Source organism: Anabrus simplex, chromosome 2 (assembly GCF_040414725.1).
Source record: "Anabrus simplex isolate iqAnaSimp1 chromosome 2, ASM4041472v1, whole genome shotgun sequence".
Classification (NCBI taxonomy): domain Eukaryota; kingdom Metazoa; phylum Arthropoda; class Insecta; order Orthoptera; family Tettigoniidae; genus Anabrus; species Anabrus simplex.
Window position 1 is genome coordinate 1,237,542,256 of NC_090266.1, and position 25,997 is coordinate 1,237,568,252.

Sequence of the window (25,997 nt, forward strand, 5' to 3'; positions counted from 1 at the left end):
TTATCTTGAAGGGGGTCCGTTGTCTAACAAAATTCATTTTGCCATATTTTGATATATTTATCCATTTTAAGTCAACTCAAGGTCATATCAGTAGTTTTTAGCTTTTGTGTCTGTCTGTCTGCTTGTCTGTCTGTCTGTCTGTCTGCCTGCCTGTCTGCCTGCCTGCCTGCCTGTCTGTTCCATCATCATGAGGAAATGGCTGAATAGATCTCGTAATTAGAGTCTACTAACCCAAGAGCAGGTTTCGATATACATGTCATTTAAAAATCATTGAACGGATGAGGGGTTTATAGGAAGACCAGAAGAGGTTTTTCTGTTTTGTTTTTCAATTTGCTTTTACCCTATTGACTACATCTCAACCAAACTTCATATTTAGAGTTTACTCATCCAGGAGCAAGTTTTGATATGCATATCATTTAAAAATCAGTGAATAGACTGGAAGTTTACGGGTAGACCAGAAGAATAATAACGTTATTCTCTTTACGTTCCACTAAATACTTTTACGGTTTTCAGAGGCGCCAAGATGCCAGAATTTAGTCCCGCAGGAGTTCTTTTACGTGCCAGTAAATTTACCGACACAAGGCTGACATATTTGAGCACCTTCAAATACCACCGGACTGAGCCAGAATCGAACCTACCAAGTTCGGGTCAGAAGGCCAGCGCTGCAACCATCTGAGCCAATCAGCCTCACGAAGACCAGAAGGGTTTTCTTCTATTTTCTCTTACACTATTGATTATATCTCAACCAAACTTCATATTTAGAGTCTGCTCATCCAGGAGCAGGTTTCAATATGCATATCATTTAAAAATCACTAGTAGACTGGGAGTTTAGAGGAAGACTACAAGAGTTGTTTTCAATTTTCTCTTATACTACTGATTATATGTAAAATCTGTAGACTTCATGTGAAATGTCCATTCAATTTTGTTATGTACATCATTTCACTTACTCTTCAAATGACAGAGAATATTACTATTTCCTATGGGCATCATGCTCTGCAGCCAGTGACAGACCGAAAGTTATTTCAAGAATCCATAACAGGAGATGTTGAAAATTAACTCCACCTAATGTAAATGAACACCGAGGTCACCTATCTGTTTGTATATTCCTAAAAGTGGAAAACTGCTGGACTTATTTCAACCAAACTACGTATTTGGAATCTACTCGCACAGGATGCACACATGATGTCATGCTAATCACATGGTATTGGTACTTATAGGAATATTTTTGTTAACATTCGGTCTATCAAAAGACTGTATCTAACAATCATTTAAGAATATGTTATTTCTGTTCCTTTATGCCAAGTAAATATTTATTGGATGACGGATAATAATGCAGATGGTTAAAAAAAATTGGAGTTTTAGTCCAAGTCCCATGGGACATGTCGTTCATGTCACTTCAATGTGGGTAACGAAAAAAAGTAGAGCCATTTTATTCTTTTTGATAGGGCAGATATTAAGGGAGGTATCATCAAAGCCTGAGCACCATGCCAGTGGTCAGAGATATAATATGCAACCTGAGAACCGCAGCGAACTTCGGACCAGGAACTGTACTGTACAATAAATTTGGAAATTTTCCACATTCTGCCTCAGGTTCATTACATATTTCACGTTACTACCACACGCTTTTGTAGGAAAATATATATTTTAATCGAGTGAATAGGGCCGTGTTACGTCACATAAATTCATGAAGGAAACATGTAATCCATTGGAAATTCCCACGCAAAGAACAGGTACAAATACTAGTTTGAAATAATGTTGGTACTGCTCGGCCTCAAACAATGGATAGCATACTTCGGCCTTGGTCTGTGTGATGTCAGTAGCACATTAGAAGTGCAGTGTGAACCATGAATTAAGTAGGGCCACAAGTTATCGTAACTGCTCATTCACAGCAACAGATAAGCTTAGGGTTATTGAAGATGAAAACTGCATAGCTGGAAGAAAATTCCAGTACAATGTCAGATAAAGTTGCACTCGCAACTTCCAAAAAACACAATACAGCATTTCCCACAACAGTTAATACCAAACAGCACACTCATCGGCAAAACTAGCAGATTACAAATATCAGGGGAAGGTATGCAAACTGCATGACAAATCTGATGAGCAGGTTGCCTGCCCATAATAATAATAATAATAATAATAATAATAATAATAATAATAATAATAATAATAATAATAATAATAATAATAATACCGAGCTCGATAGCTGCAGTCGCTTAAGTGCGGCCAGTATCCAGTAGTCGGGAGATAGGGGGTTCGAGTCCCACTGTCGGCAGCCCTGAAGATGGTTTTCTGTGGTTTTCCATTTTCACACCAGGCAAATGCCGGGGCTGTACCTTATTAAGGCCACGGCCGCTTCCTTCCACTTCCTAGGCCTATCCTATCCCATCGTCGCCATAAGACCTATCTGTGTCAGTGCGACGTAAAGCAAATAGAAAAAAAAAAAAAAAAAAATAATTGTTGTAACCAAGGTTGAAGTTTACAGAACACAACTTTATTTGCTTCACTTTATGATATTTACACAAATAACTGAAATTTATTTTGAAGCAAAAAGGAATATTGAATCTTGAGAAAAGTCTGTCTTTATACAATATGTACAGGTTTGCAGTCTTTATATACACTTCTATCTTGAAAAGATAGTCTTTGTGAATTGACACGTTGATAGTCGAGAACTATCTGGCACACTAACATAAATGTTCATGAGAGTCCTTGATTGTTGAAGTGCCTGAATTCCTTAAAAAGCAAGTTCAATTGATTGAAGAAATTCCACCTAGCGAAACTAAGGGAGCTTGCATAAATTAGGGAATGAAAATGGCTTGTAAAAGAATTACGGAACATAGGCAGCGGAAACAGGTAAGGGAGCGGTGACCAGAGGTGAAACCTCGTACTGCCAGAAATTCAGTCCACCTGGTCGAAGCACATTTTCAAGAGGAGTAGCCTCCGTGCTCGACGTAGGGTGTATTCTGGAGCTGGACACCGGGGCAAGTGGGCAAGTGAGCAGGCAGGGAGCTCCTATTTATAGTACACTCGATGGTCAGGCACGCGCACTGAGGGCTGCGCGTCGAAGCTAGCAGAATGATACACAGGCGCGCGTGCAGCTGGCTGGCGTAGCGAGAAGGGAGCGCCGGACATACAACAATAATAATAATAATAATAATAATAATAATAATAATAATGTTATTGGTTTTTTTTGTTTTTACGCCCACTAACTATATTCTGATGATTTTTTGAGATGCCAAGCTGCCAGAATTTGGTCCTGCAGGAGTTCTTTAACATGCCAATAAATCCACCGACACGAGACTGACGTAAATGAGCACCTTCAAATACCACTGGACTGAGCCAGGATCGAACGTGCCAAGTTGGGCTCAGAAGGCTAGCGCTTCAACCGTCTGAGCCAATCAACCTGCCACCCTAAAGCATGTGAAGATTATGACGAGTTTCTTGAAATAAATTAATGTATATTTTATTCAATTTGGGAGTACATCATTATGTACATTTAATTTCGTGTAAATAAAAAAAATTAAAAATTTTTTTTTAATGATACAGATCTGTAGTGAACTAAGTAACTCTAGGCTTAGGATAGACAAAGTGAAATATATCTGCAGATGAACAAGGCTAGAAAATCTCCAGGACAAGGGAATTAGAAGTGTATGGATAAGATTAGAGAAAATTTCCAAACAATAGATACTAAAGCAGGTTCAGGATATAAAAAGAGAATGCGCAGGATACAGGGATACCCTAGTAGAAACAGCAAGGGAATGCCTAGAAACAACTGTGTGTAAAGATGGCAAAAGGTGCACATCTTGGTGGAATGATGAAGTGAAAGCAGCTTTTAAACATAAAAAGAAGGCGTATCAGAAATGGCTCCAAACAAGGGCTGATACAGACAGGGAATTGTATGTGGATGAATGAAACAGCGTGAATCAAATAGTTGTTGAATCCAAAAAGAAATAATGGGACGATTTTGGTAATAAACTGGAAAGGCAAGGTCAAGCAGCAGGGAAACTTTTCTGGACAGTAATAAAGAATCCTAGGAAGGGAGGGAAAAGTGTTTTCGGTAACTCAGTTGATATCATAATAGATCCAAGGATAGGTCAAAGAAATATTTTGAAAATCTTCTCAAAGTAAAAGAAAATCTTCCTGGTGACATCGCCAACAACCAAGCTCACAGGGAGAAGAACAATGATGTTGGTGAAATTACGCTTGAGAAAGAAGAAACGATGGTAAATAAACTCCATTGTCATAAAACAGTACGAATAGATTAAATTAAACTTGTAATAGTGAATATAGTGGAAAGGGAGGGATAAAATGGCATCATAGAGTAATAATATTAGCATGGAATGTTAGTAAGGTACCTTCTGATTGGACAGAGCAGTAACTGCACCAATCCATATGAAAGGGAACAGGAAGGATTGCAACAACTATCGAGGTGTCTCACTGATTAGTATACCAGGCAAAGTATTCACTGGTATCTTGGAAGGGAGGGTGCCATCAATGGCTGAGAGGAAGTTGGATGAAAACCAGTGTGGTTTCAGACCACAGATCAGATCAAGATCAGATTTTCAGTATGCGCCACGTAATTGAAAAATGCTACGAGAGGAATAGACAGTTATGTTTATGTTTCATAGATCTAGGGAAAGTATATGACAGGGTACTGAGGGAAAAGATGTTCGCCATACTGGGGGACTATGGAATTATGTGCAGATTGTTAAAATCAATCCAAGGTATTTATGTTGACAATTGGGCTGCAATGAGAATTGATGGTAGAATGAGTTCTTAGTTCAGGGTGCTTACAGAGGTTAGACAATGCTGTAATCTTTCACCTTTGTTCTTCATAGTTTACATGGATCATATGCTGTAAGGTATAAAGTGGCAGAGAGGGATTCATTTAGGATGAAATTTATAAGCAGCCTGACCTATGCTGACAACATGGTCTTAATGAGGAATTGTGCTAAAAGCCTGCAGTCCAATATCTTGCAACTTGAAAATAAGTGCAATGAGTGAATATGCAAATTAGCCTTTCGAAGACTAAACTTGATGTCAGTAGGTAAGAAATCCAAGAGAATTGAATGCCAGATTGGTGATACAAAGCTGGAACAGGCTGATAATATCAAGTACTGGTATTTAGGTTGTGTGTTCTCCCAGGATGGTAATATAGTAAGCGAGATTGAATCTAGGTGTCGTAAAGCTAATGCAGTAAGTTCGCAGTTGCGATCAACAGTATTCTGTAAGAACGAAGTCAGCTCCTAGATGAAACTATTTTTACATCTGTCTGTTTTCAGACCAACCTTGCTTTATGGGAGCGAAAGCTTGATGGTCTCAGGATATCTTATTTATAAGTTAGAAGTAACAGACATGAAAGTACTGAGAATGATTGCTGGTACAAACAAGTGGGAACAATGGCAGGAGGTTACTCAGAATGATGAGATAAAGGCTAAATTAGAAATGAACTCGATAGATGAACCTGTATGCATAAACCGGCTTCGATGGGGGGTTGTGTGAGGTGAATGGAGGAGGATAGATTACCTAGGAGAATAATGGACTCTGTTATGGAGGTTAAGAGAAGTAGAGGGAGACCAAGATGATGATGGTTAGACTCAGTCTCTAACGATTTAAAGATAAGAGGTATAGAACTAAATGAGACAACAGCACTAGTTGCAAATAGAAAAATGTGGCATCAGTAGCTAAATTCACAGAGGCTTGCAGACTGGATGCTGAAAGGCATAATAGTCTATAAAATGAATATATATGTATGTATGTATGTATGTATGTATGTATGTATGTATGTATGCACACTGACTGACAGAGCAAATGCAACACCAAGAAGGAGTGGTCAGAACTTTATGCCAATTGCAGGGTAGACTGACGTCACTGAGGTATGCTCATGATGTGAAATGCGCCGCTGTGCTGCGCACGTAGCGAACGATAAATGGGACACGGCGTTGGCGAATGGCCCACTTCGTACCGTGATCTCTCAGCCGACAGTCATTGTAGAACGTGTTGTCGTGAGCCACAGGACACGTGTATAGCTAAGAATGCCAGGCCGCCGTCAACGGAGGCATTTCCAGCAGACAGACGACTTTACGAGGGGTATGGTGATCGGGCTGAGAAGGGCAGGTTGGTCGCTTCGTCAAATCACAGCCGATACCCATAGGGATGTGTCCATGGTACAGCGCCTGTGGCGAAGATGGTTGGCGCAGGGACATGTGGCACGTGCGAGGGGTCCAGGCGCAGCCCGAGTGACGTCAGCACGCGAGGATCGGCGCATCCGCCGCCAAGCGGTGGCAGCCCCGCACGCCACGTCAACCGCCATTCGACCAGAACAATTTCCCGTCGATTGGTTGAAGGAGGCCTGCACTCCCGGCGTCCGCTCAGAAGACTACCATTGACTCCACAGCATAGACGTGCACGCCTGGCATGGTGCCGGGCTAGAGCGACTTGGATGAGGGAATGGCGGAACGTCGTGTTCTCCGATGAGTCACGCTTCTGTTCTGTCAGTGATAGTCACCGCAGACGAGTGTGGCGTCGGCGTGGAGAAAGGTCAAATCCGGCAGTAACTGTGGAGCGCCCTACCGCTAGACAACACGGCATCATGGTTTGGGGCGCTATTGCGTATGATTCCACGTCACCTCTAGTGCGTATTCAAGGCACGTTAAATGCCCACCGCTACGTGCAGCATGTGCTGCGGCCGGTGGCACTCCCGTACCTTCAGGGGCTGCCCAATGCTCTGTTTCAGCAGGATAACGCCCGCCCACACACTGCTCGCATCTCCCAACAGGCTCTACGAGGTGTACAGATGCTTCCGTGGCCAGCGTACTCTCCGGATCTCTCACCAATCGAACACGTGTGGGATCTCATTGGACGCCGTTTGCAAACTCTGCCCCAGCCTCATACGGACGACCAACTGTGGCAAATGGTTGACAGAGAATGGAGAACCATCCCTCAGGACACCATCCGCACTCTTATTGACTCTGTACCTCGACGTGTTTCTGCGTGTATCGCCGCTCGCGGTGGTCCTACATCCTACTGAGTCGATGCCGTGCGCATTGTGTAACCTGCATATCGATTTGAAATAAACATCAATTATTCGTCCGTGCCGTCTCTGTTTTTTCCCCAACTTTCATCCCTTTCGAACCACTCCTTCTTGGTGTTGCATTTGCTCTGTCAGTCAGTGTATGTATGTATGTATGTATGTATGTATGTATGTATGTATGTATGTATGTATGTATGTATGTATGTATGTATGTATGTATGTATGTATGTATGTATGTATTCAAGTTTAAAAACTTCATGTTAATTCTGTACTGAACCGAGAATCTAATGGAAACAAGAGAGGTCCACTTATTCAATAAATACCATATAATGTTATAAGAAATATTATAACATTTTATTATACTCGGTACCGGTTTCGATGCTGGTGTGCATCATCATCAGCCAAAAATGAGAAAAATATACATAGACAAGGTTACAATAAACAATGCATAAAGTATACACAAATTTTACAAAACGGGCAAGACCTAATTAAAAAACAAGATCCATAAACATTAACTTATGACTTAAACCTAAAAATAACACCAACTGTCTTAAAACTTTGGCTAAATATTGCACTTAACTACCACTAGTCCATTATTTACATGATTCATTTATTAACAAACACAGAAATGGAGGCGAGGGTGTAGTTACTGGTTAGGAATGTGACAAAACAAATAATTTTATGCCACATTTTATGATGTTCAACTTCCAAGATCACTGCTGCAGAGCCAGATGGCATGAAGGTATTGGAGTGTCATAATTAGCACGATAATATCCTCATTCTATTGGCTTTGTCTGCAGCCTCTCATAGGACTCCATGTGGCTGAGAGAAAACTTTTACCTGTAATAAAATGCTTGATAATGTAGGGTCTCTGAGTGAGAGGCAGACATGATACATCACAGAGTTGGCTGGAATGTGGCAAAAGTGCGGTCTTGTGCTCTGGAAATACAAAATAGCTGAACAACATTTATGAGGGCCTGAATTTTGAAGCAAACTCTCTAGCTCGATAGCTGCAGTCGCTTAAGTGCGGCCAGTATCCAGTATTCGGGAGATAGTAGGTTGGAATCCCACTGTCGGCAGCCCTGAAAATGGTTTTCCGTGGTTTCCCATTTTCACACCAGGCAAATGCTGGGGCTGCACCTTAATTAAGGCCACGGACGCTTTCTTCCCTGTCCCATCATCGCCATAAGACCTATCTGTGTCGGTGCGACGTAAAGCAACTAGCAAAAAAAAAAAATAATTCTATAATCTATATATATAAAATAAGAGTTTTGCCTGTGCATTGCTCAGAATTTGAAAAGAATGGTATTTCTGTATCGGTCATGTCCACAGTAACAAGGAAATGCACTTTTTACATTTCCGTAATTTCTGTCTGTCTATACACGCATCACTAGAAAACAGCTAAAGAGAATTTAATGAAAATCAGTATGCAAAGTCGGGGAAAAGTCGCTACAATCTAAGCCATAAATAATTTTATTCACGCTGATAGAAATGGTAGTTTAGGGGAAGGCCTAAAATTTAATTTTCAAATATTTATGTTATTAGTGGTCCTATCTTAATAAAAATTGGTAAGCGAAGTCGAGGAATAAGTTGGTATAATCTAGGCTATAAATAATTTTATTCACGCTGAGCAAAATGGTAGTATAGGGGAACGCCTAAAATTTAATTCTTAAATATTTACATCATTAGTGGTCCTATCCCATTGAAAACTGGTATGGAAAGTCAGAGAATGAGTCACTACAATCTAGGCTATAAATCATTTTGTTCACACTGAATGAAAGGGTAGTTTAAGGGAAGGCCTACACTTTAGTTCTCAAATATTTATATTGTTATTGGTCATATCGATAAATACTACATAACCAAAGTTATATAGAATTCAATTTCCAACCATTTATGTCTTATACATTTTTACCGTACCGGCTATGATAACACAGATATTCATGAATTTGTATGTTTGTTGCCAAGTCCATATCGACACCGAGCCATGAGAAAATGGGAGAAATGGGATAACAGAATTTGATGAAAATCTGTATATAGAGTTGTGGAATAAGAAAATACAGTCTAAGATATAAACAAATTTATTCACCCTGGATGAAATTATAGTTTAGGGGAAGGAGCCTAAAATTTAATTTTTTTAAATACCTATATATTTGGTCCTATCGAAAAGTACTGCATAACATAAGTTACAGAGAATACAATTTCCGACCATTTATGTTTTATTCAGTTTTACCGTACAGACTATGATAAGAGTGGTATTTCGGAGTCGGAAGAAAACAAAGTGAAGGCCTACAATATTGAAAGTGCATAACATTGATCAACAACAAGATTACACTGACCATTGTTTGCTATGATGTTATTTGTCTCTTATGCTGCCTCTCAACTCCGATAGATGGGATTACTGCCGCATACTTAGTATAATAGTCTGACTGAATATTGGCCGGAAATAGCCAGGGAGTTGGAAAACTTTCTTCCTTAGCATGCCATTCCTCTGGTTCATACATTTTCTGATACAGTTGGTACGTTACACACTGGTTCTTCAGAGTATTCCAGTTATTCGATCCCTATTCTGACGCGCTGTTTGAATGAGCAGTGTGCATACTTAAGGCAGAGGCTGACTTAGTAGTAGTAGTAGTAGTAGTAGTATCAGTATGGCCTGGTCTAGAATAACAATTTGGGCCTATTCCAAATTATAGCACCACAATTCACTACATACATACATACATACATACATTATCATTATAGACTGTTATGCCTTTCAGCGTTCAGTCTGCAAGCCTCTGAGAATTTACTAAACGTCGCCACAATCCTCGATTTGCAACTAGTGAACTCAAAATTCAACCCTGAAAAGAGCCATTTCTTAAGAAAAGTTTCTTCCTCTTCACTTTTATTAAATTCTACATTAATTTTATTCTAAATTATCAGTGAAGAAAAATTTGCCTCCAAGTCAGATAGATTTTTCCACCGCCAGTGTAGTGGATTTATATTTTCTGACTCATAGGGTACTCCTAGGAAATAGATTAGTAAAAGGGGATAGTTTTTGCCCTGGGAGTCGCCACTATTTGACTCCCTCCCCGCCGAAAAGGGACCAAGAGTGCTCACGGATCATGGCTGTCTGCGGCCTGGTCATTCCAGCTCTGGAACTTTGGACTGTTAGATTAGCAGTGTAGTCCTGTTCGTTAAAAGTGAGAAAATATGTGGTGTTTCATTTGATCGCGTATTTCATATGAAAGCATTGCTTTTAATCGTGCCATTCCTACTGAAGTCATTGTAATGTATGTTCATTTCAGTTCGGAAGACCACTAAGACAGTCTTTCTGAGGATGTAAAAAGGCAGGATGTAAAAAGTGAGTGTCGACCATTATAATGAAAACTCCCAAATCTGATTGTGACTGATGGTATGCAAGCAGGACTACCATTACAGTGAAAATTCCCTAACTCAGTCTTCATGTGAGAAAAGATGTTTGGTGACTTCCCCGTAGTGTTTTGAAGGTAACGTTAAGAGCTATGTAATTTAATACAACCTTGCTCACAACGTCTACACTAGAATTCCGTATACAATGTAGAATTCCGTAGCGAAGCATGGGTACATCAGCAAGTATTAATATATATTTGAGTTGTTGGGTGTTTCAAATTGAAATACTGTAAAACTGTTTATTATGACAAATCTTCATTATAGTCAGAACAATTGCATCAATTACATTGGAGTTTAAATGTTTAGCTTGAGTACCACAGTGTCATGTGCAAGTGGTGCCTGGATTAGCGTGGAATCGCATGCGATTCCGCACGATGTCACAAACCCGTATGGCACTTTATAGCAAAAAAATGGTAAGCTCCGTGTTACATTATTATGAATGAAGAGTAGAACAGTAGAAGTTCAAAATACTCTGTTATGTCTTGTTTGTGATAACACTAAAATAGTTCAATTATGCAGTTGATGTTTACCTGTTTGATATTATTAATGCCCTGAGGGGAATAAACTGAAATTTTATCATATCCACTTTTTACAGTCTATTTCCCACCCGGCGACTCATTCCTGACACCCAGCTGACAAAAATTTCTGGGGAGAACACTGACGTCATTATTCTAAAGTCCCAGTCCATGTCCAATTAAATACATGTTAAAGAAACTTTTACGTCACTCTTTCGTACGTTCGTAATATTCCCACCATAAGAAATTTACATTAGCATTCCGGCCACATTGCGCGCACGATGCACCAGAGACAGGCCTGGGTGAGGATTTGGTAGGGAGCTTAATTTCACGGCCCTAGCTTGTCGGCCTACAGCGGCAGGTAGCGTCAGTCTCAAGCCAGTCATTGATGCGGGCATACTTATGCACAGTGGTTTGCAGGACATTCAGTTATGGAGGAGAAGAAAGCTAGACAGTTTACAAATAATGAATAATTGAAGTTTATTGAGAAAGTGGATGCTAATCCACACATGAAACGTGTGCAAATAGCCCAAATGTTGGACGTCCCTATGATAACTTTAAATATAATTGTAAGCAACGTGTATAGATCGTGTCTCTTAACAACATTTTCCTTGATGTTTTGCTATGTTGGTGTTCTTAAAATGTATTACAGTAGAAGTCCGCTATAGCGAGTACGGCATATAACGAGAACTCCGTCATAGCGACGACTTTTTCTGTCCCTTCAAAATTCCTATATTAAACTGTGTATTGTCCTTCGGTTACAGCGAGAACCCTATCACTGGAGCATCCGTTATTACGAGCGATTAAGCGCGGGCGATTTTTTCTGTTACCGATATTTATGCACCCCAGCGATGATATTGCATGCGATCGATTACCTTCAGCATCGTTTCCTCGCTATGTACACCAGCGATTTCTCTCATCGACATTCGACGGCGATGTCAGAGGCGATTAGTAATATCCGTCGACAGCTGTTCCGTGAAGAAAATTAGAAATGAAAGAGAACATTTTTTTCGTAATAAATGCGTAAATAACGTGTCCGATAACGGTTGTTAACTCATTAAAAATTAAGGCTGACTAAACGACCGCTTAATTTTGAGGCTAAATACTGCAATTAAATAAGAATGGGATACACCTCGAGATATGGCAGAGTGCTTGATCGATTTCAGATGTTAGTTTATATTTTGTCGCGTCTGGTTAAATTACGGAAAGGCTGTTATGAAAATTCATAGCGAGAAAGGTATAATTTCTCTACTGGCGCTTGAAGTGTGTTTTCATGATACGTACAGTACGGTTAATTTAGGATATGTGACGCTGTTTGAATAAGAAAACTGAAACGTTTGCAACAAAATGCGACCGATCATCATCGGTACGGTATAGTTTTCTCACTTTGTGCATTTGCGAGCTCTCTCGTTGACATTCAAAGGCGATGTTGGAGTTGATTAGTAATACCCATCGACTGCTGTTCTCTAAAGAAAATTCGAAATTAAAGAGGATAACACGTTTTTGTAATAAATGTCTAAATAACGTGGTCGATAGCAGTTGTTAACTCTTTAAAAATAAAGACTGAAGTAAACTATATCTTAATTTTAATGTTATATACGGAAATTAAGTAAGAATGCGATACACCTCAAGATATGGCAGAGTACCGTACATCACTGATTTCAGAGGATATTTCATATCTTCTCGCGTTTAGTTACGGCGAGGAGTTTATTTCTCTACATGCGTTTCAAATGTTTTCATGATAGGCTACATATACGGTTAGGTTAGTTGACGCTGTTTGAAGAAGAAAGCTGAGGTGTTTGATACAGAAATCTCCGGAGTGATACCGTATTTCTCCAAATCCAAGACTTTTTTCTCTCAGAATCTCATGCGAAAACTCAAGGGTTGTTGCATTCGCGGCCTAACATGGATCCCACTGGCAACTACCGCTGTAACCACGCTGCTTCTTTTCACACGCGCACAGAACTCGTTCACAATAAACGACCGCCTCTTTACTACACATCGCTAGCTGTGCAGTGCCTGTGTGTTTCTCAAATCTGCAGAATGGCATCAAAACAGGCTACCCTTCGAATTCTTAGAAAAACCATGGCTACTCAGTGGAAGAGTCATAACGCGTCTATTGTACTTGACGCTTAGTAAAATTAAGGTTTATAGACAGCAGGAATATTTTCGTGATGGATAGTCGTATTGTAAAGATACGTGGAAAAGCTATTGCCGGAAAATTTTCAACGAGCTCTAGTCGATATTATGATGCCAATTTTAAGTTAATGTTTATTAAACACTGGGAATTGTAGAATAATTGTGCAGCCGCAAGAAAATACGGCATAGGCCTAACTAAAGCCAATATTTGGCGTTAGCGTGAAGACAAAGAGTTAAAATAAATGCGTACTGTACAAAAAAATGCATTCAGTGGTCCGCAACAAGGACGCTTTAAAGAAGTCGAAGATGAAATTGTGAGGTATGTGCATGAAAAACGCAAGTGCGGAATGGACATACCGTGGCGCAATAAACCCGTTCGTTGACTATCAACGTTCGCGATTAGGCCTATACATCGCTAGCCGCTGAATTTGCCCGAACCCGACAAGCGAGACGTGCGTTTAGCGGTAGCCGGTTATATCTGACGCTGCGTAAAAGTAACCGTTTTATAGACAGCAAGAATAATTTCCTGATGGATCGTTGTATTGTAGAGACGCATGGAGTAGGTATTACCGGAAAATTTTCAACGAGTTCTCTTCGGTATTATGATGCCAATGTTAAGTTAATGGTCCTTAAACCCGCGGAAATAAAGAATTGTGCAGCCAAAACAAAACAAAAAAAACAAAAAAAAAAAAAACAAACAAATACGGCGTAACGAAAGTCAAAGTTCGCCGTCAAAAAATAGTCTAAAATGCGTAGGACCACTGTACAAGAAGGCATTCATATGATTTTGCAAACATCTTTTTGAGCCTGATTTAAATTTTTTGAAGGAAAAAGTAGGGTTCATCTTGGATTCGGACAAATACGGTACCGGTACTTTTTTTTTTTCAGAATGTAATTAAACATACACTTTCACGTAGTATCGGATTACGAAAAATATCAAACAAGTAAGCCGTAGTATAGATATCATCTGCGAAAACGCAAGTTTTGAACAAACTGATTGCCGTTTCATACCGATTTTAATGTGCATGAAGGGTTTTCCGACTTTCATACAAAAATCCGATATAACGACAATCCGTTATAGCGAGTAAATTTTTCGCTGTTGTGAATTCTCGCTATAAAGGACTTCTACTGTATTTCATTATTTCATGAATTATAAACACTTGTTTCTTTGTTTTCATCATAATTATTTTTATGTTAAAACCTAACCTTAAATTTAACAGCACAAATGTTCTTCATTTTTTAGCACATTCCCTCTTTAAGAAGTTACTTTTTTTGGTCCCTACAAAAACGTCCTAACCAGTTTTACCCACATGAACTATTTCTAAATTGTGGTCAGTAGTATTTCTCCATCATCCATGGTTGAAGAGGAAGGTTCTCTAGGCAATGTTCTTGTACTTTTAATTCAAACAAGTGTTTCCCTAGAGGTAAAGTCATGTAACCTAATACTATAATTTTTGGCAATTGTTCTTAAAAGAGCCATAAACCTTGCATGGCAATATGTACTGTAAGGGAGTGCCAACCGCTTGCACTATTCCCTATGGTTTGTCTTGTGAGAAGGAATGGGGATTGGAGTAGTGCAGGGACAGTATTTCAATTAACTCTCACACGCTCAGCGAGCCGATCTGTGTTCGGATGGGTGTATTAGTACCTTAAAGGACTCCCAGATGTCAGGAAAAGACAGCAATAGTACCTTTTGGATCTAGTTTACACTTTCTCAAGAGAGAGGGAGAGAGAGAGAGAGACACTAAGCTCATCTGTTTGAAACAAATGAAGTTATCAAACCGCGTATGTTTACTGCATGGTGAGTTGAAGTGTGCTGCTTGCGAGTATAGTCTTCTTTAAACTGCAAAATACGTGTTTTCTTTCATCATACTGTTTCCATTTTAATCGTAGTTTCTTGTTTGTTATATTTATCGCTGTTCTCAAGTGAAGTTTAGTTTAACATTCCGTGTTATTCGATTTTCGTGCCATGGGTAGGCCTAATTGTTTTAAATGGCTGGGCCAAGTTCTAGGCTAAATAATTCCAAAGTCTTGGATTATTTAGATGCTTTAGATGATGACAGTGACTTTATAGCTGATAGTGATTCAGATTATAGTCCGACTCATTGGCTGAATGGTCAGCGTTGAGGCCTTCGGTTCAGAGGGTCCAGGGGTTTAATTCCCGGCCAGGTCGGGGATTTTAATCACCTTTGATTAATTCTTCTGACCTGGGGACTGGGTGGTTTGTGTTTGTCTCAACACACTACACAACCAACCACCACAGAAAGACGCGATAGTGATTACATCCCTTCATACCTAGGGTTGGTGTAGGAAAAGTGGTAGAAAAAGAATAAGAAGAGTGAGTTGGATTTTACAGATAGTGGTAATAGGAGAATGTTTTCCAAACATACATGCGAACTCCGGAAGGTACGTGTACAGTTCTTTACGTCAGGAGCTGTAACTCATGACTAAATAAGAATACAGAAAAAAAAAATTATATCATGTTATACAGAATTGAATGTTCTTATTTTCAGAATGACTGATCAACAATATCACAACGGAACAGATTATTTTTTCGTATTTGAAAACAGATTTTTACTTTTTGTAAAATATTTTCCCGTTTTCAATTTTTTTTTGTAATAAAATAGGCCATGAACAATTTTGGATTTTTTTTTCCTAAAACTATATTGAATGGTGTACTATTGTGATTTTTTCAATTTTGTATCTGGCGATTTCTTTATAAGGCAATTTTCTACATTTTAACATGCATAAACATGAAAAATGGTCTGAGTGTTTTGGGCTTGACTAGTGAAAATAGCCTGAGAGAAAAAGGGTTAAGAACCTGTCAGTGAGCATGACTGTCATTATCATGAACTATCCTAAGAAGTTTGTAACTTACACACGTTATGAAAGGAGATGCTTAAACTGCCAGTCTTACTTCTCTACACATTTTTGGCACAGCTTTAAGAAGTTGAGCACTTCATAGTATGAAACTGATAATGAAAAGCATGAGTTGTTGTAAAACCTGGAACTTTTGCACTCTGAAATCTTTCTTGAAATTGTGTTTGAACTGGACAAGTTAAGACGCATGAATCATAAACAAAAACAAGTTGTGTATTAATAAATATCTCTCTCTCTCTCTCCTTTATCACCTTGATATGTCAGCAAAGACTCATATGTGGATTTCCCAACAAGCATGCTCATTTTGTCAATCCATCTTGCAAATATTCAACCTTGGAGACAATTTCAATTAATGCCCAAAACTGAAAGTATCCCACAAAGCAAAGGACTCCATTGTACTGCTAGAGATTATGATGCACAAGGATAATTGGATGGTGTTATGCATCACTTGACCAAGCGCCAAAAGTAGATTTTGAGATATTGACACAAACGCAAAATCCTTTGTATTAATTCATATTTCCCCTTAAATATGAGGTATTATATACCACAATGAAGATAGAAACATAAATTTTCTTCTCAATGTATCAAATTTAGGGATATTTGAAGTATATTGTCATAATCTGAGATAATGGCGCTTGGTCATTTGATGCTTTATTGCGGTTACATTAGTTTTTGTTTTACATCACATGACCAACAAATAAAATTGTCATTTAGTGATCGATTTGACTTTTAAAAATTCAGTGCAGTGTAAAGTATGATACTTGTTAACTAATTTTATTGCTTATTTAAGTACAGGATTAAATTATACATAACAGAATAGAACATGACATAGAAAAAACCATTAATTTTAGAATATAGTATAGAAATTACACTGGTAGATCATAGTATTAGGGGCTGCCTGGCCGAGGCGGTAAAGGCGTGCTCGGTTCGCCCGGAAGGACGTGGGTTCGAATCACCGTCAGAAAGTCGTAAAATTTAAGAAACGAGATATCCACTTCCGAAGGTGCATATGGCCGTGAGGTTCACCAAAAATGAGTACCAGGTAAATTCCTGGGGGAAAAAGGCGGCCGGGCGTAGAGCTGACCACTCTACCCCATCACGTGCCGAGGTTAACAATGGTGGAAGCCTTTACCTTCCACTCCTCCAAGGGCCTTCATGGCCTGTACGGAGGTGATTTTGCTTTGCTTTGCTTCGCTTTGCTTTTAGATCATAGTATTAAGGCATCATAAACACACAGTTTCTCCAAGTGTAATATAATGCAGAACTTTAAGAATTTTTGAGTTCAAAATCCATATTTCCACAATCAAACCCATCTATATCATCGTCTATTCCAGAAACACTAAACAAGTCCTTATAGAAAGGCTTCATGGGAATTCATGGGAATTAGCTTCATGAGGGAGCGCAGGTTGTTCACCTTCGCTTCTGAAACTGGTTTTCCATTGGGCCATAACGGAGAGAGCAGACCATGTAAAACTGATCCTTTTTCATTCTGAAGGCGGCGACCAACTCTAGATTTCTTAATGTTCACTCAAACAGTGCATTCTGCATCAAAATATTTTAAAGAAAATGTTTATCTTTTTTGAAATCTATTTCCCACACATTCAGCCTGTTTCGTTAACAAGAGAATTCGCTCAGACCAAGATATATGGGGATATTGGTCCATTGCTATGTTCTTAGGCTTAAATACTTATTACCACAATGAGGGATTTTGGTAAATAAGGAAAGAGTAGGTTACCTACAATGATGACACGTTGCAGAGAAACAATGCTGTGCAATACTGAAAAAACCTGCCGGGTAATCTGCTATGCGGGAATCTACATTTAGCATCACACGACCAAGTGACTGCACTCTTGTCGTGTGGTCATGTGATGCGTAATTCGGACTCAGAAATGGTGGTTGGTCACTTGATGCAAAACTTCAATTTAATGATTGAGAGGTTGGCGTTTGGTCAAAACTCATTTCCCGCGAAATCATATTGAGAATAAAAGTCCGAACAATAACCTATGTAAAGTTTACACCTTTAGCTACCAGATGGTGCAATAATCTAAAAAAATCAATTTTGGTGCTTGGTCAGTTGATGCATAACACCATCCAATTATGGTGCAATACATGAATAGAAGTGAAGGAGGAAATAAGAAATTATGGAGGAAACGTTCCATCTGAAATCAGTCTGGCGTATGTATTACATGACAGATTTCAACCGAGTTTTTCATGCCATAAATGAGAATTATACCTTAGTATGATTCCTTTCAGGGCTGAGAATAGTAAGTGTTCCAGAGTCCAAACTGTCTTTCTCACTCCCAACCCATTCTAGTTCTAATACACAGTCCTCCAGTTGACAACCAATGTCTTTCAGCATGCAACGAGCATCTCCAGTTTTCACCCAAGATGACCTGAAAGCAAACAGAGTACATAACTTACGTAACATATTGTGTACTGAAATTAAAAACTAGGTGCTATTTAAAACAATTTACATACTTCATAATACTAATAATGGCTTTACATCCCACCAACTATTTTAACGGTTTTTGGAGACGCCAAGCTGCCGGAATTTAGTCCCGCAGGAGTTCAACGTGCCAGTAAATCTACCAACACGAGATGACGTATTTGAGCACCTTCAAATACCACCAGACTGAGCCAGGTTCGAACCAGCCAAGTTGGGGGCAGACCGTCTGAGCCACTCGGATAGGCTACTTCATAATATGATTCAACTCTCGCAAAGTTGTTCAGAGCAACTGAAGTTTAGACAAGTCTGTTACAAACAAACTCATAATTTGCTGCAACAACATACTAAATTTAAATCCAAAAATAAGAATATGACATCCATCCAACATTTTTAATTTGGAAAAAGCCTGCCTGGTCTGATACAGTGGTTAGGGTAGACCGTGCCAAAAGCCTGGGTTCAATTACAAACCTCTCCGCAGTGTTCATGTGGAGTGAGGGCACATCATACTGTTGATGGTGATTCGTCAGTCAGATGGAGATGTAAAGTTTTGAGCAGACCCTTTGGTCTTATTCGACAGGACACCAGGTTTCACCCTCTCCCTGCCCCATTATAATACCACATCCAGACAAGCAGATTGTGTATGGGAGTCAAATAGAAAAACCAGGACCAGTAGAGCCAAACACTCAGCACCAAAAGCCATACGATAAATGAATTAATTAGGATATTTTTTGGTATTTGCAGGAGCATGATAGCCAAGTAGAATTATCAATAATTTCTCCGAAGGTGGCTGAAATTCGAATCCCAGTCAATGCATGAAAGATTTTTGAAATGAAAAGTTGCATCCGTGTGGTTCAGGTTCTGTGGCTGTGATCACAATATTGCTTGCTTATTTGCTTATATTTTTGGACATTAATTTTTAAAAAAATGCAACCTTTGATCAAATAGACATGAATGGAGAAAATACAGAAAATACACCAGGTTTGAATGCTATTGAATTCCACCTCAGAAAGAAGGCCAAGGTGGCAGCAAGAGCAGACACATGTAAGTTTAAAGCTGCTGCAGTTTGTGTTGTTTGTGTGGTAATAATCAGAAGTGTTGCACCTTAGAGTTCTCTGTACAATTCTATTCAAGTTAAGGAATCAGTGCGTGCAAGTGAAAAAGTGAGTTCTCCTCTTACATGACTAATAGCAGAGAGAAACTACTACATTCCAGCGATCTCTCTGACAGGTTGCGCCGTTTTCCAGACATATAGGCGCCCCCACCCCCATCCCACTCGCTCTGAGCCGAACGAGCCTGCGGGACTAAATTCCGGCAGCTTGGAGTCTCCAAAAACCATAAAAATAGTTGGTGGGATGTAAAGCCATTATTATTATTATTATTATTATTATTATTATTATTATTATTGTACCGGGCGGTACACCTCCACGCCGCTTATTTAAAATTTGCGCCAATTGAAACTCCTCTGCTGGAGGAAGTCTGAACTTTATCTACGGTATTAATTTTCAAGTTTCTCAGAAGATGTCACTACTGGGAAATGTTGTAGTTTCTGAACTGGGTCGTTTTCGACGCATTTTTGTTTCCCTATTGTAAGAAGTGTGAACTTTCTCTTCTAGAGGACACTACTGAAGATCAACAATAGTGCACCCTAGTGCGAAGTGAAAGAACTGTTTTTTGGAGAAATTTTTATTTCAAAAGTTTGTTTCTTGTTAAATTTCTTTCTGTTATTGTTTAAGTTGGCTGTATACCCCTTTCTTTCCCCTTGTTTTGTATTTAGCCAATCCCGAATTTTTAAAATTAATTTCTAACCAATCAGGTGTATCTTCTCCAAAGGGGATATGTTGCTGTACCCTAGCCAATAAATGATTGTGGGCGCGTGTTTTTCTTCCTGAAACGCCTCGAACTTTCTGCGAGAGTTTATAAACTGCTGATTTTAGGGTCTCTGTGCCACTTCTGTACCATCTTTCAGTGTGTAAAGTACGTAGCAGGGGGCGGGAAGCGCCTCTTTCTTCGGGCAGCAGCTCAATAACCAGGTAATGGCCTTTTAATAACTTCTTTTCTTGCTAGCTCAGCAGTTTAACTCTCGGGGCGGGTCCGAAGCGTTTCCACCATGTAACCTTTTCCTAAAATGTAACTACTCTTAGCACCTATTCTCTTTTAAAGCTACATATTGGGATAGAGAGTGCTTAACCCTCTCGAGCTCCCACTCATATTGCTTTGAGGTGAACTTATTTCTCACAACCGATTCTTCCTTAATGTAAGGTAAATTGTTCTTTTCTAAAGTCACCTCTGTAGTATGGGATTAGCCCTTGCATTAGCGGCCTAGAGCCAGATCAGGTTTTAAACAAAATGTATTAGGAGCGCAGATCGCCTCCTCTCAAGTGGTTATTTTTGAGGTCATGTAATTAACCTTTTTCTTACTTAATAGGCCTCAGTAGGTTGGGTATTTTACCCCTGTATCTATGTCCTTAGAGGACAACTTGAAGGTGGAGTTTGGTGTGGCCTTTAATAGGCTTAATGTTGAGAGCGAGTGGCTCTTTCTCGAAAATTGAGTGTTGTATGCCTCGAGGAGGCTTTACTGTGTAATTCGGAGCAAGTGCTCCGGGGCATGATTGGGGTCTTCTGCCCCTTTGTTGAATTTCTGTATATCGTAAGATTGAGCTAATTGTTCATGTATTGTGGGTTTGGCTCTCGGAGCCCATCCTGTAACTCTGTAATTGTACATTCTCGAATAGTGGCCTTGCTACTCTGTACCTGCCATGCTTGTTATTTCTTAATTTTGAAAAGAAAATATAACCTTGTTAAATTTTACATTAACTTTAATTTCGTAGTTTGAGACCCGTTCACACCCGCACCTTCTTTCACCTCTACCTACCACAAAAATACGGTAACAATTATTATGAAGTATGTAAATTGTTTTAAATAGCACCTAGTTTTTAATTTCTTTATCTTACAAAATATTCAGAAAACCAACCCAAACAGCAACCACAATAAGACAAGATTCTTCGCACCCTCAAGCACATAAACGTGCTACTTACAACAGCTTAATTTTCCGTGCCTTCAACACCCCTATGTCTAAAAAAGATTTAAATAATGAATTGAACACCATCCGTAACATCGCTAAATTCAATGGCTTTAACAACTCCTTCATAAACCGCATCATCAACAAATTCAAACAGCGTCCTAAAACCACTTTATCTAAAGACATAACAAAACCAACTGCATTTTCCACTTTCACTTTCACTCAAGATGCTTATAAAATAACTAATATTTTTTAAAAACACAACATGAAAATTTCTTTTAGAACTAACAATAGAAATCTGGATATTTTACACAACTCTAAATCACTAAATAAATCTAATGTTTTTTCTAAATTTGGAATGTACAGATTCCAATGTAACAACTGCAACTCCTCCTACATCGAACAAACTGGCTGCAACTTCAATATCAGATACTCCGAACATATCAACGCCATTAAATACAATAGATTCTCTGCCATAAGACAACACATATAAGACTCCAAGCATAGTTTCACCAATACTGAAAAAGACATGAAAATACTTAAAATCATAAACAAAGGCCCCCACTTAAACACTACTGAAAATTGCTTTATTCACCTTGATCAATACTTCAACCCTAATTTCAATTTAAACGACATTTCTGAAAAACCCAATATCCTTTTCGACTTCCTAATTCTTCTTCTCAAAAATTCTCAATTTCAAAACCCCAATTCTATTTTCCATGCCTTATAAAGTTCCTACCCACATTTTCTACCTCCAATAACCTACCCTTAACTACCCCTCCTCCTTCATCTCCCTATCTTATTCTTCCTCAACACTTATTAACTTCAATTTCTTTCATTCTTCTCTTATTCCACTATTCCTCTTCCTCTATTAATTTATTCTATCTTTAAAAAATCCACCTTCATTTCGGTTCTTCTCATTCATACTCAACTCCAGCCTTGCGGCGATTTCGACTACATCAATCAAGACCTGAGTTTTTACGTTTTAAAAAATTGCGCACTGTGCGTATACGTTTCCATTTGTTTCCGGTATTGTGCTTTTCACTATATTTTTTCTCTTCACAATTGTTTTTTCACGTCAACTGTTCTAAGAATTCTATGGGAACACAATTACTTATTCAATTATATTGAATTGTATTATATTTACCTATATACTTACTTTCCCGCGACCGAGGAAAATTACTGGACCATCAAGCTATTCTCCATTTTACTTTGGGCATTTGAAACCACAGTGCCTGATCTTGAATGCATCGCGCTGATCACCAGAAGCTGGCAAGTTGCTTCAATGGATCTACTCATCTTCAACTCCTGCACGATTATGGATCTTCGTACGTGTTCGATTGTGATGTGACTTTATGCCTGACAGTATTTAAAAACTAGCTCATTTAACCGTTCTCCACTATTCGTAAACATTGTGGGACTTTGCCTAGTGGTGCGTGTGCTATGCTACCGCTCAGAGAATTGCGCACTGTTTTCTTTTGAGTGATTTGCATTTTACTTCTTCTAAGTTTTACAGTGTCTACCCCCATTTCATTTTTATATTGCCTCTTCTACTGATCCTATGCATTGTTTTTCGTCTTAATCGGCTGATGATGACCTGGACTAGGGTCGAAACCAGTACCATTTCTACCAATTACTGAATGGGAATGTAATTCACTACATTTCTTATTCTTTTGTATTGAATAGGTTGAATCTCTTTATCAATTATTTCAATTTTAACTGTATTAATTGCTTCCTACTATTCATGGGAGATATCCATTTAAACCCCGGTCCCACCACTTGTGAAATGAAAACTGATCTAAACATATACTGTCAGAATGTGCAAAGCCTAAATAATCAGCTCTCTGACTGTGAACTATCACTGCCAGACTTAAGAGAAGTTGACGTGATCGGACTTACTGACACATGGCTCTCGTGGGCTAGCGACAGTGAACTACCACTCAGCACTAATTACAGCATATTTTGCCGAGATCACGTTACTCTGGGTGGTGGAGTTATGCTAGCAGTGAACACTGCGTTACCATGTAAACGAAGGACAGATCTCGAACAGAACTGTGAGTTAGTGTGGGTGGAGCTACTAATTCCTCGATGCCCTGTACTTGTGGGATGTTACTATAGACCACCAAACAGCCAATTCTGTGACCTTGACCAATGCCTGGACTCGGTCATTGCAGCTCTTCCTCACAGTGAAGTAATTTTACTGGGCGACTTTAACTTGTCTATAAAGTGGTCTTCTCCATCTACCGGACTGTCAGCTAACAACTGTGACACATACTTCATAATTGGAAAAAAAAATCTTGTAGTTTTCACCTTGTTCAATACAAACACACTGTTGTTAGATGGTTTTTACAACATATATTTTATTGCAGAATTATTTTCGGCGTTAATTAGGGACCATCATCACCTGGATAATAAATCAAGAAAAACTTGGAGATAAAAAATATAAAACAACACATTGATATAATCAACTCCTTAATATCTATCTAATTAAGTTTAAAAACTCTAATTTACAACAAGATAACCCTTGTAAGTCAAAAATATAAAATCTCATCTCTGAATGATGAGTTGTCTTCAATATTCTGTGATGGCTATTGTACCGGGAGGTACACCTCAACTCCACACATTCAAAAGAAGTGCCTTAAAGAACTCTATCTATCAAACAAAACGTGAAACAGCTACTGTATGAAGTTGGGACATTAATAAGAAGATGTCACTATTGAATAACTGAGAAGTTTGTCATTTCTAAGTTTCCTAAATTGATTGGATTTATTTTATTTTGTTTTGGTGTACATCAAGAAGTTTGAACTTTTCTCCATAGATATCTCTACAAAAACTGAGGTCATGCACTCTGCTGCAAGGTGGAATAATTTGTTATTGAACGAAATTGTGTGTTTACAGGTTTTCTCAAGGAAATTAACTATCATTTATTTTTTTATATATTTCAAGGTTTGCAATACTTCCTTCTCTTCCCGCCAGCTTTGGTGTCTGGCCAGTCAAATTTTTCTGTAATTATTTTTCAGCCTATCACAGGCTTCTTGTTGGTTTTTTGGTGTAACTTGATTCTGCCAATAAAAATGAGAGGGTGTGTCTGTATTTAGTCCAGAATCATCTCGAACAATCCCCTCAGGTATATAAGATAAGGCTTGTCTACCTTGTCTTACTGATCGTCATCTTTCTGAGTGTGTGTGTTAAGACAGGAAGTGAAGTGCCTCATTCTTCGGCAGGCAGAACACCAGCCCAGGTAACGGCCACCAATTTTTCTATCTTTGTAGCTGTCTCCGCAAACTTATCCGAGGGAAAGGTTCTGAACTTTAACTATGTAGCCATCTCGTTCTGAAATGTAATAGTCTTCTTTTCTAAAGTAAACTTCATAAAAGTGTTTAACTGTAAATTGGGGATAGAGAGTGTGTTACCCTCTCGAGTTCCCCTTCAATTTATCGTGAGGTGACTACGATTTTGTAACCGTTTCTCTTTTCTGTAAAGCATTAAATTAACCTTCATTCGAGTCACCTCAGTAGCTTGGGATTAGCCCCTGCATCATCGGGCTTTAAGGTTTTATACTTAGTTTTCCAGGAGCGCAAGTGTACGCCTCCATTCATTTTGTGTTCAGGCCAGTAATTTTTCCAAGAAGGCCCAGTAGGTTGGGTACTAGTTACCCCTGTGTACTAAATTGTAAAATTGCAAGTTGGGCCTAGAAAGGCCAGAAATTCGTAACATTTTGTACGAAATTGGGACCGCAGTCTCTTTGGTTAATGTTGGAGAGCATGTAAGCTCTTTTCTGTGATTGCTGTAATATTGAGGGTGCCTTTGGAAGTCTGTTTTGCAACCGCTGGAGCAATGTGCTCTTAAATGGTATTTTGGGGGATTTCTATACTTATCTAAATTCCACATGTGGAAACTTGTAAATATGGAGCCTGAAGCTCAAACCTTGTAAACTACCTATCCTTGGGTTTTCTATTTTGTATCTCTATTGCTATTTTGTACCTGATTACCAGTAGCTGAAAATACTGTTGGTTAAGTTTGAGATTCTAAAAGAAATATAACCTTTATTTCAAGTTTTAAATTAATTTTTGATATCGTAGTTAGACCCATTTAAGCCCACACCTTCCTTAACCTCTCTGCATTCCACAGATACTGCGGAACAGCTATTATTGTATACGCTCATAAAAATAGAGTTCAAATACAATCTTAAAATTGAAAAATTAGAGCTGAATCAAGTCCTACAATGTTAAAATGTTCATTTCACAGATGCATTGCTAGCCATTTATTGGATAAAAATGTTCATTTCACAGATGCATTGCTAGCCATTTTTATCCAATAAATGGCTAGCAATGCATCTGTGAAATGAACATTTTTACATTATAGGACTTGATTCATCCCTAATTTTTCAATTTCAAGATTGTATTTGAACTCAATTTTTATGAGTGTATAGAATAATAGCTATCACAGAATACTGAAAACAACTCATCACTCAGAGATGAGATTTTACATTTTTGACTCATGGGTTATCTTGTTGTAAATTCGAGTTTTTAAACTTAGCATTAGATAGATATTAAG

General features: G+C 38.7%; 1 protein-coding gene across 5 annotated transcripts in view; it reads right to left on the reverse strand.

Moving 5' to 3' along the window:
- The window catches only part of Pex23 (peroxin 23), a 986,852-nt gene that overhangs the window by 398,279 nt on the left and 562,576 nt on the right, over window positions 1-25,997 (reverse strand). For all 5 annotated transcript variants that reach the window (XM_067142270.2, XM_067142269.2, XM_067142271.2 and 2 more), the window contains one exon: window positions 18,209-18,368. In XM_067142270.2, the coding sequence (XP_066998371.2) occupies window positions 18,209-18,368 (160 nt within the window). The remainder of the gene's footprint in view (window positions 1-18,208; window positions 18,369-25,997) is intronic.